General features: G+C 41.7%; 1 protein-coding gene across 1 annotated transcript in view; it reads right to left on the bottom strand.

Moving 5' to 3' along the window:
• Positions 1-12,969, bottom strand: part of slc36a4 (solute carrier family 36 member 4) — a 36,314-nt gene extending 23,345 nt beyond the window's left edge. The window contains exons 1-7 of the mRNA XM_036537591.1: positions 12,792-12,969; positions 12,257-12,374; positions 11,399-11,528; positions 10,566-10,656; positions 5,039-5,127; positions 3,219-3,314; positions 2,186-2,270 (exon numbers count right to left, since the gene is read on the bottom strand). Of these exons, the coding sequence (XP_036393484.1) occupies positions 2,186-2,270; positions 3,219-3,314; positions 5,039-5,127; positions 10,566-10,656; positions 11,399-11,528; positions 12,257-12,278 (513 nt within the window). The 5' untranslated portion in view covers positions 12,279-12,374; positions 12,792-12,969. The remainder of the gene's footprint in view (positions 1-2,185; positions 2,271-3,218; positions 3,315-5,038; positions 5,128-10,565; positions 10,657-11,398; positions 11,529-12,256; positions 12,375-12,791) is intronic.
• Positions 12,970-18,199: the final 5,230 nt, after the last annotated feature.

Consider the following 18,199-nt stretch of genomic DNA (forward strand, 5'->3'; position numbering starts at 1 on the left):
AAATTGGCCAACAGCAATTAGATACTTTTTTCCACTACATGCTACGGAAAGCAATTTGTAGCTTATCATTAAGGTGCAGTAGGGAGCGAATTTGTCTCTCGCTTGTCGATAAGCAGCTCCAAAACTTTCTCCCACAGACATAACGATTGGAAAACTTCAGCTATGAATATTCAACGCGGGGGAGATTGTTCTTATCGGGGTTTGCTCTTAACGATCATCTCTCTGCGCTTCCCGATCAGACAGCTTCTGCTCCGGCTCATATCTCTCTTTTGCTCTTGTGTAAAAAAATCATTCACGTCGACGCTTAAAGCCGATTGTTTATGAGTTAAAGTCAGTCATGGATTAGAGCTAGCCTTGCCACTGGAAACCCCCGCACGCTCGGTCGTTTCTGCAGCCGCGGAAACCAGCCATGCTGCTACGCTCTGAGGAAGGCACAGCCAGTGGGTTGTGTAACGTAGCGTTATATAAGTCACCCATTCGCTATTTCGGATGTACTGGAATTAATAGCGCAACACATGAAAGACTTTAAGGAGAAAAGAAAAAAAACTTAGTGATGACGGCATAGGAATGGATCCAGCCCTTTCACCCCTCTCGTTTTAATGCGCAGACACTTCAAGAGCTTTTAATCAACGCGCCCTCGTTAAAGTTTACAGACATGCGTAATTTAATAAGACGTAATAGGCTATATGATCCCTTAGTGGTTATCATTCAGTCACATTTTATGGAGCAAGACATTGTAAAGTTCCATCATTAAGGAACAGGCATTATTATGTTACAAGAAGTGCCAGCAGAAATCATACATCTCGTACAACAGCACCACAAAAAAAAAATCTGCTTCGGAACTACACAAAACGTCATTCGTAAAATGGCATTGTAACAGGTGATGATATCAATTGTTTCGTGCTATGTATTGTCTACATCGCTCATTGTATAACATTTAAACAAAATTAAGCATGTCTACAAACACTTTGTACAAGAAAATACTGCAATAGTAAACCATATGGCTATCACAAACTAGCACAGCAGACACCATTATCGTTGTAATGGAAAACCATTTCCTCTTAACACGTAATACATTTATACGGTTGATATTTGCTGAAGCAATTTAACTTAAGATCCTTTTTAAAGTATACAACTGCTATGTTTGACCTAGGATTTGAACCTGTTCCATTGTGGTTACAAGCTCTGTTCCTTAACCACCGTGCCAGACTACTTCTAAAAACTTTTCACTGTACAATTTGCTAAACTTGTAATCTGGTGAGATGATTTGACAGCGATAAGCACGGTAGCCAATGTGTGCAATGAATATTTTAAAATGGCACATATTACAAAGGCAAAGCATCTAAAAGGCAGAGCCCATTTAACTTGAAAACAAGTGACGTGCTGAAATGCTGTCGATGAATTTCAAATCATTAAGCTGAATATAACACTGCATAAGAGTCTGCCCAGTTCACTTTTTCTAGTCTAGATTAATAACTGGGTAAAACCATCTTTAATGTGTTGGATTTCAGTGTTATTTAACTCCAAATCTGTATGCCATTTAGCCTCTTGTTTACTCTGCTAAGAGACAGTGATAAGAAGCTTTACTCAGCTTTTGACAAATAAACTGTGAAGAGCTTGGTATCCTGTTCAAGCAAATAAAGCATGTTAGCATACAAATATAAACACACACACAAGTCAGTTATCCCACATCAGTTTGTACTCAGCTAGGAGCACCAAGGTTGTAATATAGGTCAAATGGCACACAAAGACCACCCACACAACATCTGTGAAATTATTTCTGCTTTGCTCTTCAACATGGCAACAAATGTGATTTAATTTGTCTGTATCCATATTTATAATTTCCATGTTATTAATATCTCAGCCCTTTGCGCTGGCTCACCCAGCAGTCAGCATCTGAGACAGACAGAAAGTTAGGATGGCACACATGAGCCAGGCAAGCTGTAGATTTCGGTGCAGATGCAGAAAATAAAAGAGATAGTGAGAGCCAGAGAGTACTCTACAATGGAGAACCACTAGCACCTTCTAGGGACGGCCCTGTGTTACTGCAACTTAGGGGAAAAAAATCGGTTTGTGCAGAACTACTACCACGAACAATAATAATCATTAATTCAGAAGGCCCATTCTATTATTCACTGTTGTGTGCAATTGATCAGACCATGCAGAGGTGTGAAGAAGGCAGTACCTGCTTGATATTCTCTGCCAGGAATACAAAGTACACGCTGCAGAAGCCCAGTTGAGTCAACACCAGGAAGAAGCTGACCAGGTGCCTATACATCACAGAGGACAGACACACAGAAAGGGACAGACACAGAGAGGGGGACAGACGCACAGAGGGGGACAGACACGCAGAAAGGGACAGACGCACAGAGGGGGACAGACGCACAGAGGGGGACAGACGCACAGAAAGGGACAGACACACAGAGGGGGACAGACGCACAGAAAGGGACAGACACACAGAGGGGGACAGACACACAGAGGGGGACAGACACACAGAAAGGGACAGACACACAGAGGGGGACAGACACACAGAGGGGGACAGACACACAGAAAGGGACAGACACACAGAAAGGGACAGACACACAGAGGGGGACAGACGCACAGAAAGGGACAGACACACAGAGGGGAGAACAGACACAGGGGGACAGACACACAGAGGGGACAGACATGCAGACATGCTGAAAAGAGGCAATGCTTCTGTCTTTTACGATACAAACATATCAACTTCACTATTTTCATTTATATGTGTACTTCAATGAGCTCTGGCATTTCGATCAAGGCAGAAGCCCATGCAAATGTGTCCCACAAACAATACATTTCATCAAGAAATAGTGCGTATAATAAAATAACTGTTCTTCAGTTGAGGCTGGCAATGCACGCTCTCGATGTGCACATTTGGGTGAGCGTTCTAAAGAAGACCCTCAACTCTTGGGTTCGGGTGGATGTTTTATCCAGTGCAGCCAGCTAATTCTGGAAACCGTGCACATCGACACCGAGATACACAATGAAAAACCTTCCCTTCAACTGAAACTACTAATTGAACGCTTTGTCAGTTGCATGTGCTGTAACGCTGTCCAGAACAGCAGGCAATCAGCTACATGACATGAGACAGCAGGACAGGAAGGCATATGTACTGAGCTCATTACATGGACGCAGGATGGTGCGGCCAGTGTAGCACAGCAGGTACGACCCAGAGGAACTCAGAAATCGACTGTTACCTCCCAAAGTCTGCTCCCCTTTTGATGCACTTCAGACTGCTCTGCTCCATCGCAAACGCCACAGTGTCACTGTACCCCATCGGGGGTCTTTTCAACCTGAGAAAAGTGGGGGGAACAGAGAAACGTGAGACATATGAAGGAGGCCGTGGAGAGGCAGGCACCCTGTGATGTGCCTTCGGCCTGGCCAATGGCTCGCACTGTGACTGCCCGCATCAATCCAGCCCCCTCTCCTCTGCTGTAACTATTTGCCGCACAAACAGGCGACATTCCAGCGTAATTGAAATGGTGATTAATACACTGAGGCTGGAACAGTTCAATTAGCTCTCACGTCAGTGGGCGAGCCAGCGCTGCCCAGCACGGAATTTCTGCATGGACATGAAAAATTGCTTTAATAAGGAAAAAAACTGCTTCTGCTGCTACTGAGAAGAAGGTGTGCTTGATGCCGTCCGATAAAGTTTGAAAATATGCAAGTGAAATAAGTACAAATAGTTACTTTGGTTACCCTCACTGCAAGCAAATTCTGCAATATGTGTAAATGCATCAAGTTTTTTTTTTTTTCCTGCAAGATCAGAAATAAATTTTTAAAAAATTTACAGGGCACCATCCTTTCTGTTTGCTCTTATAAACAAACAGCTTTAAAGCCCCAATTAGGATGCAAATGTAATACAGAGCGCTCAGTGTTATCTGCTTGAAACACAGAGAGAGCAAACATGGGTGTGATGGATTTGGACACAATAAACAGTAAATAACCAGTAATGAAGACTAAACCACAGTAACAGGCCTTTCATATTCCGATCCGGAAAGCCAAACCGCTGGCAACAGATTCGATTCTTCTCCTTTTTCCTCTCTCTTCTTTTTTGGACAGGCTAATGTGGCGGAGGGCTTGCAAGTCAAGAGTACTTGGCGGATGACTAATAGCGACCCCCTTCGCCGACAGCACACCTTCCCATGCTGCACTCTGCCGCGTGACAAAAGCACTTAATACCATTTCACGTCTTTCGTCTGGGCATTTATCATTAGATCCGCCAAGGAAATTACGGCGCATTAGCCAGCATATTAAGCAATGTGCGCCCGCAACTCCAGGCACGGCTGCAGAAAGTCAGTCTGAGAAAATACTCGAGCAAGCCCGCGACGGCTAAGCTTTTCGGTGATTGTGGAAAGGAAGTCACGAGGGCCTTCGCCGAGATGCCGCGGCATTCAGTCCAAGCTGGTGAGAATATGTAATGATGCAGTTCTGTTATGGGTCTACCCAGGCTTCCCTGCGTAACTTTTCCCATCGTGCAAGTGGAGATAAGGATGGCATACAGAGGTCCGGCAGGCTGGGGGTGGAGGGGCATCCCTGGTGAGAGGAGGATTAGATACACAGGTCACCTCTTCCCCAGGAATTTAGCTCACCCCTTGACTCTGGCAGTACAGCCTCACCAGGGGAGCACGCATAGGAACAGCTGGGACACACTTATTTCGGTTGGTACACTAAAGTCCATTTTTCTGATGAAGACCTTTGTCAAATATAACGTGTAGGTGTACTGGATCTGTGGCTTACTCAGCACTGAATGTAAAAGTATCATGTTACTTTTAAAATTCATGCAGTAGATGCCCCAGCCAAGGGAAACACTTTTTAATACCTTTGCACTCATGTTTAATTACACTAATTGACCTGAGACACCTTAAAAGAAGTAGGGTCTCTTCCCAGGTTGCTACAGTTACTACATGTCACATCCAGGATTTGATCTCATGACCTTCTGTTCAGAGGTGGTTTTTCTGCCCCGTCCTCTGCACAGCAGGCCCTGGCTGAATGACATTTACGGGTGAGGTATTACCTCTCACACAGGTGATGGCTGCAGTGGACCAGGATGTGCATGCAGTGCACGCACACTACTCCCATCAGCACGAGGCTTATAGGCCCAACCTGGAAAACAAAAACAAACCGCACAGACAGTGAGCGGCCAGCCAACGGCTGTGCCCTGTTGTGACCATCCTTTCCACACCAATCATTTCATCTGCCAACCTAAACACAACACAGCTTAGAACTCACCAGAAAGGCATGATGTTATAGTCAACATTTATTTGTTGCAAAGCAAAACAAGTAGCTTTTGAAATACACCATTATCCTCACAAGTTCTATTACTCTTTTTAACAGTCATTTTTCAGTCAAATATGACAAGCTCTATATCGTTAGAGGATTTGGGGAGAACCAACTGGAACTGGGCTAATGGTATAACATTCATCTTTTCGGACTGGCGTAGGAGTCAAATTTTTCCTTTGAATCCCCAACCTAATATCAGAACATCGGGCAGCAGTACTTCTAACATCCCCATTGCTAAGGATCCTCACCGTAGAGAGGAGGAGTGAAATTTGACATTTAAATTAGAAGTATTGATTTAAATCTTATCCATTATATATCAAAACACAACTGCGCTCTGTACTAAAAGTTCAGAACAACGATGACAAAGTTCAGAAATTACTATGGTACGATGTGATGTGATGTAACAGACTCAGACGGGTTCCCAAGTTTGAGTGCTGGGCAGAAGAGCAAAAAAACACTCCTAGAAAAGATTATGCACTAGGAAAAAAGATGTTATTCTGTTTGAATGTTTTAAGATGGTTTATTACCGGTACTCCATAGATTTGTTGCATGAGTGTCTGAAATGATGACACCGTGAAGGGGATTTCTATTGCAAAGGCAAACCACATCAAAACTCCATCAGAGAGAGCAATCTAAATGTCACCCTTAAACCACCGAGCTTTGGGATTTTTATCATTCTTCACAATATATTGGCTAATGGTACGGAGGGTGAAATCCGTTTGACAGACATAACACCTTTAAATAGAGTCATTCAGAGAGCTGTCCCTCATCCAGCCTGGTTTCCTGTCACAGTGACTGGCATGTCATTTTGTGCCTGCAGAATTGGTCTCTTTTAAAACAATTGCCAGTGACAACAGGACACAGAAGGAGCCGGCTGCTGGAAAAATATCAATTCTAAAACCCCTGTCTGATTGTTTTCTGCAAATTAAATATTGAGTTTCTTACCGCTGATCATTTGTGACTCACTGGGTCTTTAACTCTCTCTCTCTCTTTCTCTCTCTCTCTCTGTGTACCTCTCCTCATACTTCCCATCTTTTCTGTCCCTGTGAAAACTGGAAACTGTCTGGCAAATTTGTAAAAACATATTTCATAATGATGCAGCAGATACACTGTCCAGCATATCAGAAACATTTCCTCATATTAGTTCGCTGATACAGTAGCATATAGAATACTCTACGGAGCAATCAGGCACAAAGCACTATTACAAGAGCAACAGTCTTAAATCAGTTCTGTTGCATGTACTGGTCTGTACAGGCATTCCCCACAGGACAGGTTGGCCTTTGGTACATTAAATCACCAGGTTATAAATGCCTAGCATTCTTGATAGGAAGCCTGTCATTAAAAGAGTGTGGTAGTGTACATTGCTGTGCACAGTTTTTCACAGCAGTGAAACTGCCACGTGTGATCTTCCACATTTGAATGCCAGTAACCAGCTGCCAGAAGATGATTAAACATTGATTATTAAAAGCTTAATGGAGCCCTGGCTGAGAATAGACTGGGTTCAGGTCCGTCAGTGTGCAGTTGTTCCTGCATTTGGTTGGAAGTGATAAGATACATGCTCAGCCTTCCTGTTTTAAAGGTCAATTGAACAGCTTTCCATGATAAAAATCGCCTCTCTACTGCTTTATTGGGATTAGACCCTTTGACCTTTGAATACTTTTTTACATGCACTGTGCAGAGAGGAGAACATAGGGATGTACTGAGAAAAGGGGCTCATAAGCCAAAGGCTGGTGGTTCGATTCCCCGCTGAGGCACTGTTGCTTGTCTCTTGGGCATGGTAATTAATCCCAAGTAGCCTAAGTAAATATACCGCTGTAAAAATAGACAATGTAAGAATTGTAACCTGTGTTAGTCCCTCAGGTAAGAGCATATGCTAAGCAGCTAACTGTCATGTAAATGTAACACCCTTTGTGCAAATAACTCTGAGCACTGGTTGACAGCAACTTTCTGAGAATTAGGCAGACAGGCCCAGAAAAGCCTGCTCTTTGTGCAAGAAATGGGTCACGTTCAGGATATTTAGTAAGTGTATGTCGTAGCATCTCTGCCCTCACTCAACATCCTCTTTGTGTTCTGCTTAATTCACAGGCCTTTCGGGAGGCGGCCATGAAAAAAATGACCTGTCGGCAGTGTAACAACAGGAAATGTCTCTGGCGAAGAAAAGTGAAGAGCTTGAGGATTACAACTGAGCGAGTCAAGTAAATCCCACAGCCCCAAGAGTCAGGCAGGAATCGGAAACAGCGATTAACACCAGCCAAAGACACTGGGCCTCGATCTACAGAACTCTCTCACTGCGCAGGCTTGTACACAGTTCGGGGAAAGAGAGTGAAACAGAGGGAAATGGGAAAAGGAAAGGCATAACTCCATCTGACTGTGCTGCACATAACCTCTCCCCCATCTTTGATCCACCCTTCACCCACGCTCACCCAGCCCCTGCTCCCTCTCCGGCCCCACCGGCTTTGTTTAGACAGCAACAGTGGAGCTTCAGAAAACTCCTGCCCCACCAGCCTCTTGTTTACCATCCACAGCTGCATGTTGTGATTAAAATTAAAATGGAGAGGCAGGCACGGAGCGGTAGCCGAGGGAAATCACGCCAAGGTTGAGCGAGGATGCCGAGGGACCGGGCCCGCCCCCGGGCAACACTCTCTTCCCATCCTCTTCGCAGGGGGCCACGGCTTTCACGCTGATCGGATAGGTGCCACGAGGGCTATGCCTCCCCCAATACGCCTGCGTGTCTGCTAACCTGCTTCTTATTGTTCCTGTGATTACAGCTGATTCCAGAGAAGAGCTCTGAGAGCTGTGAACCTAAGTCGGCCTCTACACAGCCGTGCCACCTTCCCATTTCTTCAGTGTGCGTAAATTAGTAGCACCATCGACTTTAATCACAAATGTTAAAAGGGAGTAGAGAGGCTAACATGGCCAGCAATTAAAGCAGTGCCTTGAGATCATCTCTCCTCTCTAGTCATTCGTATGTTCAAGGTCCCCTTAACAGTTCCTATTACTGCAAATCTAAGGCTAAGTCACCTGGAGGTAGACATAAATACTTCAATTACTTTGTTCCCTATAAGCACGCACTAAAGTGGGTCTTTTTGCATAGAACAGGTTTACTAGGAAGAAGCATGTGGATTTGAATATACATGTATGACGACAGACTGCACTGAAGCAGTTAATGTGCAGTAGTTAACAGTCCACAGGGAAGACATCCCACTGCCTTGATATTTAATTCTTGTGTTCTGTTTGGTCACGCATGACACAATGAACATGTTCAGATTTCAAGCAGAAAGACTGGACAGATCCTACAAATGAGCAGGCCAGGGGAAGCTAGTTTGTAGCGGCCATCAGAAGCATATTAAGTAAGCAATGACGTATTAGAGAAAGGGAGAGTTGGGTTCATCATTCCTGCAACACAGAAGGGTCTACTAATGTAAGTTGCACTGCGTGAATTACAAAAGGTTGGGCTGGTATGCCTTTCTTTTGATTATCTGTGCTTTCGTTATTCCAGTCAGCCACAATTTATCACAACATTTGCAACCATAGTCATTGCGATAAAGAGTGAAACTGCAGCGATGAGACAATGCAGTAAGCTACAAAACTACAAACGGTTGGCGCTGAGGACTACACTGAACATGCTTCTTGGGGAGATGTAATGGATGCTCGCAGTTGGGGTTCGCATTCTTGCAGCTCTCATCCCTGATGACTAGGCGTCTGTAAGGCAGAGACTTGGAGAAGCTCCAGACAGGAGCCCGAGGTGTCCACATACTGAGGGATGAGGGAACACTAGGGCACAAAGTTCCCTATTTATCACCACGTCGGAATTCTTGGCTGGTGACAGCAGAGACATCGCCTCCATAATTTTTTTCTACAGTCCTGATAATTGAGCTGTTTGGGAAACCAATGAAGCCAGACAATAATCCTTAATAACGTTTTCTGTAATTACTTTAACGCAAAAGAACATCAAAACCAGTTAGTAGAAAAAACATCAAAATAGATTAAACAAAGTACAATCCTAGCATCTCAATGAATATCCATCAACCTTTCTCCTCCTCACACATGACTGTCAATGAAATTAACAGTCATCACCAGGACCTTTCAATTTCACTTTTTAACAGTGTATTAACTGGATAACAACAGCTGTGACCTCATATACCCCATGACTTAGCTTCATCTGCAATTGTCTCTCAAACAGAATATTGTAAAAGTTTGTAGAAATAAATCAGAGCGAATTTCACATGTACTCTGATTTAAAAGCGGTCTCTGAGTCTTGTTCTCCCAAACCATGAGTCTATGGCATGCAAGATCACAGGGACACTAATGGGAAGTTCTTTGAAACTGAAAACTTCAAACCAGGGGCAGTATGAATAAAAAGTTGTGCCGCACCATAATGTACAGTATGAGGGAGAAAACTCTGCACATAGCACATCTTTATAAAGATGCTGAGGCAAAATTTTAGAAAAGAATAAAGACCTCAATTTGACAGCACAAATCCAAGTCTTTGCTATGTTCAAACGCAGGTTGAAACTGCAAAAATGCTTACAGAACTGTCCGTAAATGTCACTGCTGACCACATCTATATGCCCACGCTCTCATACACTGGATAAAGCTCTAGCAAAATAAGGACAAAAGTTCCAAACTTGGTGTCACTGGCGTTTCTACCAACCACGCAGTTACCAAATTAGCAAAAAGAGCTGTGCTGACTTCAGCTGTCTACTGCATCAAATTCTTGAGCCACCAAATTCTGGCCCTCGGTCTGAATCTCTGGAGTAAGTTTTCAGGTAAGTCTAAATTTTATTACAACACTACAGCCATTGCAAATGATACTTTCGTATGATTAATTTCACCCAGATTCTGTGTTTAATTAACTGCAAGTGCTACATGAAGTTGAAATGAAGTGTGAACTGAAGATGAAAAGAATTTCTTTCTGCCATTCATTTGAATTTGAATATCAAAACCAGCCATTTCATATCATATTTAATGTGCTCTGCATGAACCATCTTCACATGTCAAACAAATGGTCATAGGTCAGACCAACCTGATTAAAGGACACCAGTAGAACAGACTCAAACAAGTTTTAAGCAGTTCTGAAAGCGCTTAAACAGGTCCTGTTCGTTTTTTTTTTCCTACCTCACCTAGGCCTCACTGTGAAAAGGTATTTTCACATTCCAGCAAGTCACACTGCTTAGAATGTGACCCCACAAGTCCTAAGGAAATGCAAACAGAGGGCTATACCGCACATCCACCCCATGTCTTATTTTTGTTCCACTTACAATGATCCCAGCGTTCTTCACTGCCAGGGGAAGGCCGAGCAGGCCGGTTCCAATGTTCCCCTTCAGCAGATGGAGCAGCGTTTGTGAGTACCTATAAATCAAGAGGTCTAGTTAAGCCCAAGGCAATTTGGAGAGTAGGTGCACTACCTTCAAGTCACGTCGGGCCCACTGATTCCAACATAAAAGCCATCCCAAATCTCACAGCTGCTGTGCAGTTATTGCTCATTAACTTTACAGTGCTCAAACATCAATTAATTTTCATGTGGCTCCCGAGTGGTTCAAACAGTAAAAGCGTTTATTTAAAGCGCAGTCTGAGCCCCATGGTCTGCATTCAAACCAGGCGTGTCATTTGTCGGCAATAACTTGGGCCAGCGTTGGAACAAATTGGCTTTATTTCGCCAGAGACAGTGGTAGGTAAGTCAGCTAGGGTTCGACTGTTGTTCTGCTCTTGACAACCTGGGACTCACATGGGTGCTTTCAAGTAACTCATAAAATATTAGGAGGGTGAGCACGGTGCACTGTGGAACTTGCAGTGAGAATAATACTTGCAGTAGGTGTGCATGAGTATTGGAGTATTGAGACTGTGTTCTTATGTGGGTTCAGTTGGCACTGTGGTGGTGATGAGCTTAAATGCATAGCTGATAAGATCTGACTATTTACAAAATTATTAACAACTCAGTGGGCTGGACTCCCATGTCCAATGAACAATTTCAAAGACATATGTAGGAAACTAGAGCTCAGCGAATTTAGCACAGTGGTCACAGAATTCATCCACATTACAATCGTCTTTTCAGGTACCCAGAGCTGACACCAAAATCTACAGCAGCACTTACGTGATCCCATGATGAATGCCCAGCTCATAATGTCTTTGTACAGGAACCAGTTCGGGATCATGATCTTCATCTGAATGTTCTTCTGTACACTGCCCTGCTTGCTCAATAAGAGGGGTCATAACCTCCATATCTGTGAGGACAGGATATGAAATACTGTATGTAACTGTATAATAACTTATTATTTTCACTCATTTCATCCCTGGGAAGAATAAGATATTAGGGTTATTGTTCAATATCTACAAAACCCTTTGGGAGATTTTCTAAAGGAAAAAGATTTTCTTTAATAAATAGAAGTGACAGTATTAAATAACATAATTACATGTTTTTGTCTCACATGAGAAAGTGATCATCATACATAAAAGGGGACTTTCCATTAAGAAGGATCATTTCAGATGCCCTTTCAAAAAAAATATAATTACTTTGAAGGGTTGAAGGGTTGCATTAAATGTTGGGTTTGGTTTTGACTTTATGGGGTTCTGTGTCATTTAAAAGTTTTATTAGATCAAGAGTAGGAGCCTGAGACACAATACTAGTACACAGCATACATAATGTAAATACATAGTAGCATGCACAGTAACTATATGAGCATAGTACGAGCAATGTTTCCTAATCACCATCACGAGACACAAATCACACAGTATGTGGAACCACAAATTAACCTGTGTCTTTGTCCTTACAGCATAAAGAGGGGACACGAGAATGAAACTGGGGTTAAAATTGTGTACAGTAACAACGCAATTGGGAAACCGCCAGCACGAAGACGTTAATTCAGGCTTATATCGTTTGTTTCGGCTTCAGTTTCCTTTAATTCAAGCTCCAGCCCCTGAACAAGAACGTCATCATTTCACTATAAAGTACCTAGCTGTTCCGATGATTCCATCTTCCGCCAGACATCTGTGCCGCCGGTCTACCACTGAGACCATCCAACGTCGTCTTGCTGGAGTGGGCGTGATTTATTCAGCTCGTCCTCGGACAACTGGGCACGACGAGGAAGAAGGGAAAATCGACAATTTACTACGAATATACAAATATAGAATAACGATGCTGACTAGCCAGTCGCTTGCTATGTCAAGGCTTGCTATGAAAATCAAAGGCTCGTACGGCGCATAGATGTTAACTGTGGTACAATTTGGCCAGCTAGATAGCTACTGTAGCAGTAAAATACTGAACTGACGTGCTAGTAGCTAAATAGATGGTAACGCGTAGATCTGAGTGGAAGTGGAAACCATTGCTTTTAAGACACGTAACTAGCCCGCTAACTAGCCCCAATCAGAAGCAATATGCATCTAAATTGAAACGCTTAGGTGTCTTTGATGATGATTCGCGCTGTCATGCTAGGCTGTTAGCTAGCAGGTAGGGGTTTCGTGGAAAATCAAGCGAAGAGTAATCCTACCAAACTGTCCTCCTGGTGGGTCAGTGCTTTGCCTGAAACTTGCTGCTCCAGTCTGTAGCACTGTTGTCCAACGGTAGGCGTAGTGTCACTGCACAGTCCTTTACGATTGTGTTACTTTCTTTGGGTAAGTGATGGTCAGGAAGGAAAACTTCCATTGGAAAGGTGAAAACACAGCTCCTGGGTGCGGATACAATTGCCAGGTTGTAATTCTCCGGATTAAAAGGCAAGGGCCCGTGTCAACTTTGAGCCGACAAAAAATACGCAAACCACGTCACTCCAGTTCTACGTTTGAAACGCAAGGGCAAATGACTCTTAAAGCAAACGTGCTCCCATGTTTGTGTTGCCACACATTATACTTCCTGCTCACCCGATTGCTCCTTTTGAGACAACACTGACGTTTGTTCTCTCTGAAATTACTTTCTTGATATTTTGTTGTTCACCCCACTGAAAGGCTGTCTTCCCTGCACGTTGAAATCACTTATTGCAAATGCTGCATCATTCCTTACAGCATTTCATTTTAAGCTTTTGTTTTCGTCCTATAAATCTCCACAACATTTCCCATCCCTCAAAATGGCAAACTGGCACTACAATAATGAACAAAATTAATTTTTTCATTTGGTTGTAAATAATTTACTAATGAGTAGTTAACTAAAACTAAACTAAAAACTAACTAAACTAAACATTAACTAAAAATAAGTTATATAGTATAGTAATATAAATATAAGTTATTAAGAATAATTAACCCTTCCTTAAGAGCCATAAGTATTATAAGTTGATTTGGAAGTTTTCAATCAAATTCATTTTTCCCCCCAATTTGCTGAAATAATTGCAATAAAGTGTGGGATTTGAGATTGTGCCCCCAGTCTTGATCAAACTGATCTTGGCTTGCAGATTCTGTACACTCTCAATTTCCCAGTTGGTAAATAGCCTGTATATTTACTGTATATGTATGTCTGTGTGTGTGTGTGCACGCATGTATAGCATTGATAAAACTCAAGTCACAACAGAGTGTGTGTGTTCATTTTCTTCCTGTCACTCGGGAAAGCCACAGTCATCTGGAAGCGGAGGGAACAACGCTCTACAGTGTGCACAGCAATGACCCCTGTGAACACACTGAATTCAACAAAACCACAGGATGCCACTCACAGTCAAAGAGCTATCAGTACATAGATAAGAGGAGTAATACAGCAGGATGTACTCGCTGCCATTATCTTACCTTTATTCAAATGATGCAGACGTTTCAATCAAAGACCTTCAGTCAAAAACCATCTGAGCAGACTGGCGGCTCAGAATCCCAGCCTGACTGCTTATTTATTACTAGCCAGCAGACCTGTTTGTCAAAGACAGTTGTTGTAAACCGTTGAGTGTTGCTATTAAAATAGGTGGAGAGGCACTTTGCTTGTGCGCTGTGATCAATGTCTGGCCACTGTTTGGACTAGTTTTTGTCCCTGTGGCAAGATACCTGAAAATCCTCAGTTATAAGAGAGGAATGTCTCTTTTTTCTCTCTCATTTTTATATTAGTAATATGCAATATGTAATATTGTATCCTGTATTTTGTAGTGCTGCATTACGTTGGAGGCGTTCCATCATCTTTTCTTTCAATACAGATTCCTTCCTGGGGTCAATGAAAGTATTCTATGGTGACCACAGAAAAAAATTCCTTGTGTTGGCATATGATACGATTTTTGACTGAGCAAGACTTTGGTCACAGCATGGGCAGCAGTCCTTCACAGGACACCCATATTATTTTTATATTTTTCAAAGCCTTTTTCAAAGCCTTTTCCTTTTCATCGGCTTTCTGCTGAGTCACTCAGTGTTGTCTCATGCACTAAACACAGCGTCAGTGCTGCTTTGAGTCAGTGATTCTCAATGAAAGCTGCCAGCGGCGTTGGCTCACAGATGCATATTTTGAAGCACCTCAGAAGCACATAGCTCATCCCTCTCAGAGTTGTGTTAGGTTTTTAACTTTTTTAGAATTAATAGAGATAAACAAAACCACAACTTCTTTTTAATTTGAAAAAAAAATGTATAGGGAAGGCTGTGATAGCGCAGTTGAACACATTTGAACCTTTATTTCTAGATGAACCGTGTGGAGTAGAGCTTGAATGCACAACAGCTAAAAGCTGTTCGTTTCAAGTAAATTCAGTGATTCAGGAGTTGTTCAACAATTCACTTTGAAAGACTACTCCCTCAGCACAACAACAAATTATGTTGACTCGAAAAAGCATTAATATAAGATAGCTTTTTTCCCCCCTGCACTTCAAAGTGTCATGCAAAAAAATCTACTGTTACATTTACTGAGGTAAATTGGCGGAAAACTAAGCTTTTCATTTCTCTCTAACTTGCATCAATGGCTTGGTTACACCCAGTCTCAGCATTTTTGTTTCTCAGATCGTGTTTGGCCTGTACCCTTTGTATCCATTTATTACACTTCCCTTAACAGGAAATCAACCTTTTTCAAAAAGCAGTAGGTAGTTTCACACATCTAAGATTCAATTCTCTTTTTAAGCCCTTTGATTGCATTTCATTATGCACATTTTTTGGTTCAAATATATGCAATTGCCAGAAAAAATTGCATCCGTCTTTGCTGCATTACCAAGGGCTGGGGCAAAGAGAGGCACGCTGATTGTGATAACTAAGTGCCTGCCTTGCAAAATAAAAAAGTGGGACTGGAAATTGAATTTAGAAAAGGGTTTATGTTAAACAAAAAAATAATAAAAGTTTGATAATACGAGAATTATTGTAAAAAGCTTTGTTGCACTTTATTCTGATAGAGCTGTTTTATCACATCCTACCATATAATGTCCAGTCTAGGCATGTTGTGTTCTCCAAAAAAATCATATGAAACAACACTGGGGGAAAAAAAATGTTCAATTGTCAGGGGGAGGGGGAGATGTCCTTGACATTTTGACCTCACTGATGATGGCAATTATGTTGAGCTCTCTCTCATTAGTCAGTCATAATTACACACTGGGTCCTCACTTTTAATGCACATTACAGTGGCTTTGCTTTCATGCATCTTTTCAATTAACTACCATCTACACGCTAGCATGATTGGAATTTGCCAGTAGTTTCAGTAATTAATGTCAACGGACCCATATGCATCTTCACTACATTCAAATGCAGAATGTAACCATTTTATACAGCAGGATTTCCACTGGTATGATTTAAGAACCACTGTAAACTTGAAAGGGAACAGCTATTTGGATAGGAAGTGAACATATCACCCCATGGCAGCACCATGACTTGACACTAGGTGACATATAGGTTGCATTCAGCTGTAAAGTTTGGGTGATGTACATCATAATATGAATAAACACTCAAATGGTGCATTTCTTGATTTGAAGCGGAGAGAATGGAGCTCAACAGCTTGGCACTGTGGCAACCAGCACTTCCCTCTGCATGCTTATCAATTCATGACAACATATTCAGCATGTGTGTGCACAAATTAATTAAAGAACAATGATTCCATTCTTAATCAAAATGTTGACATTGCAGATCATACATGTGAACCCTCTAAATCTAAATTACTTCCCTATTTAGCATATAGATTGTTTTCTTTTTAGTGTCAAGCTTTCATTTGAGAATGTGCAGCCCTTGAAAGGTGGAAAATGAGCTGGCTCTCACCCAGTTGAAAATAAATACAACTGTAAAGTAATGCTTTCACCTTTGCAGTGTAGCTTCCTCCTCGCCCAATTAAAAGGAACCCCCTAGCTGTGTTGTGCTCTAATTTTGCCACCTTTTTTGGAATGCAGTCATTTTTTAATAGTCAGAGAGGCAACAGCAATGAGGTCGCACTTGTCACCTTAAAACCACACGACAAAAGACAGATGCCTTTATTCAAGCTGGTTCGAAATGCTTGTTAGAAATACATAATTTATGATATTTTATATCAGATGTTTTAACCAATTTCTATCAATTGGTTTCAACAATTTAGTTAGGACTAATGTGCAGTGCACACCTAGGGATTTTCCCAGTACCCTTTCCAATAATTCACAACCATTTGTGGATGAATATATAATGCCAAGCACAGATATTAAAGATTTATGAAATGATTGCTCATAATGACATGTCATATTGCTGTAATGTTGCAACCTATCAATCTGCCTTACTGTTAGCCTTTCTGTTAATTAATTCAGATGGTGCTGATAGATTCATCATGCAGGACCCATTTCCTGCTGAAGGCGGCAAGCATGTACCAAACAGTCAGGAGAAGTGGATACTACACTAGACTCTAGGCTTAAGGGTCATGGGGTCTATAACTGAAAGTTGTTGGGGGGGTTTACCTTGAGTGGAGTCCTTTACTTCAGTTGCTACAGTAAAAATGTACACCTTCAAATGGACTTAAAAATAAGTGTGATTCCAAATGTGCCAAGTAATGCGATATGCCGATGGATAACCTGCTATATGTGTAATCCACTGTTAATTACATCAGATAACAGAATAATCTAGGCTTTCAAATGATTTCTGACTGTTGCTTCATTAGCGGTCTAAAATGATTGTCAGTATGAGGGACACATATAATAAAAGGTCATTCCAAAGTCATTATAAGAGGTGTGCTCTGAAAACCCATCGAGGTTCTCTTCTGTGAGGGCCACATTGACGTGAAGGAAGGACAGAAGTGTTCCTCTGGACTACTAAACTGCTGTAAGGGCAAGGTTGCTGAACAGTTGCTGAAAACAATAAATATTCAATGGCATAAATTAGAGTGACACCATTCTTGTTATATGTATTTCACATACTCTATAATGACTATTGAATCTATAAACATCTCTGCTCTGGCTAACCCCTTTTCCTTTTTGCTGTGTAAATAAATAACTTTAAATATAGGGAAGACTGAACAATGTTATGTCAGCACAGCACTGCACCATGTTGTTATTCCTATTGAATCTCTTCACTGAATTTGTTCTAAATTCACATGTTTAATTGGAATGGCTTTAAAACAATTACGAGCTGCATTCCATCATTCATTCATCATGATTGATCATAATATTATGGAAATCTGTGGAAATCCTGGAGATTTCACTGTCTTTGAAGAGCTGAAGGGCAATAGGTGATATTATCCCTCGCCCGTCACTGCTTTCTTTATTTTCTTCTGTCACTAAGGCTACTCCATATATGATTTCTGCTGCAGTGTTGTTCAAAGTAATCGTTGTTTTGATTCATAAGACAATTACTAATGTTTCGAATTGATTTGCATTTGTAAGCATTTTTTGTAGTTTGTGCAAATGAACCAGCAAGAAACAGTAGTATATTAGGTTCGTCAAAGCCCATCAAGATTCATCTTTGTAAAGCTTAATAAAGCTCAAGAACAGATGAACATGGAATTTTAAGAATCATTGTGCACCTGTGATGTAAAAAATGCACCTCTAATATGCATTTACACTCATGGGAAACAATTATCAGT

The sequence above is a fragment of the Megalops cyprinoides genome, chromosome 9 (assembly GCF_013368585.1).
Source record: "Megalops cyprinoides isolate fMegCyp1 chromosome 9, fMegCyp1.pri, whole genome shotgun sequence".
NCBI classification, from domain to species: domain Eukaryota; kingdom Metazoa; phylum Chordata; class Actinopteri; order Elopiformes; family Megalopidae; genus Megalops; species Megalops cyprinoides.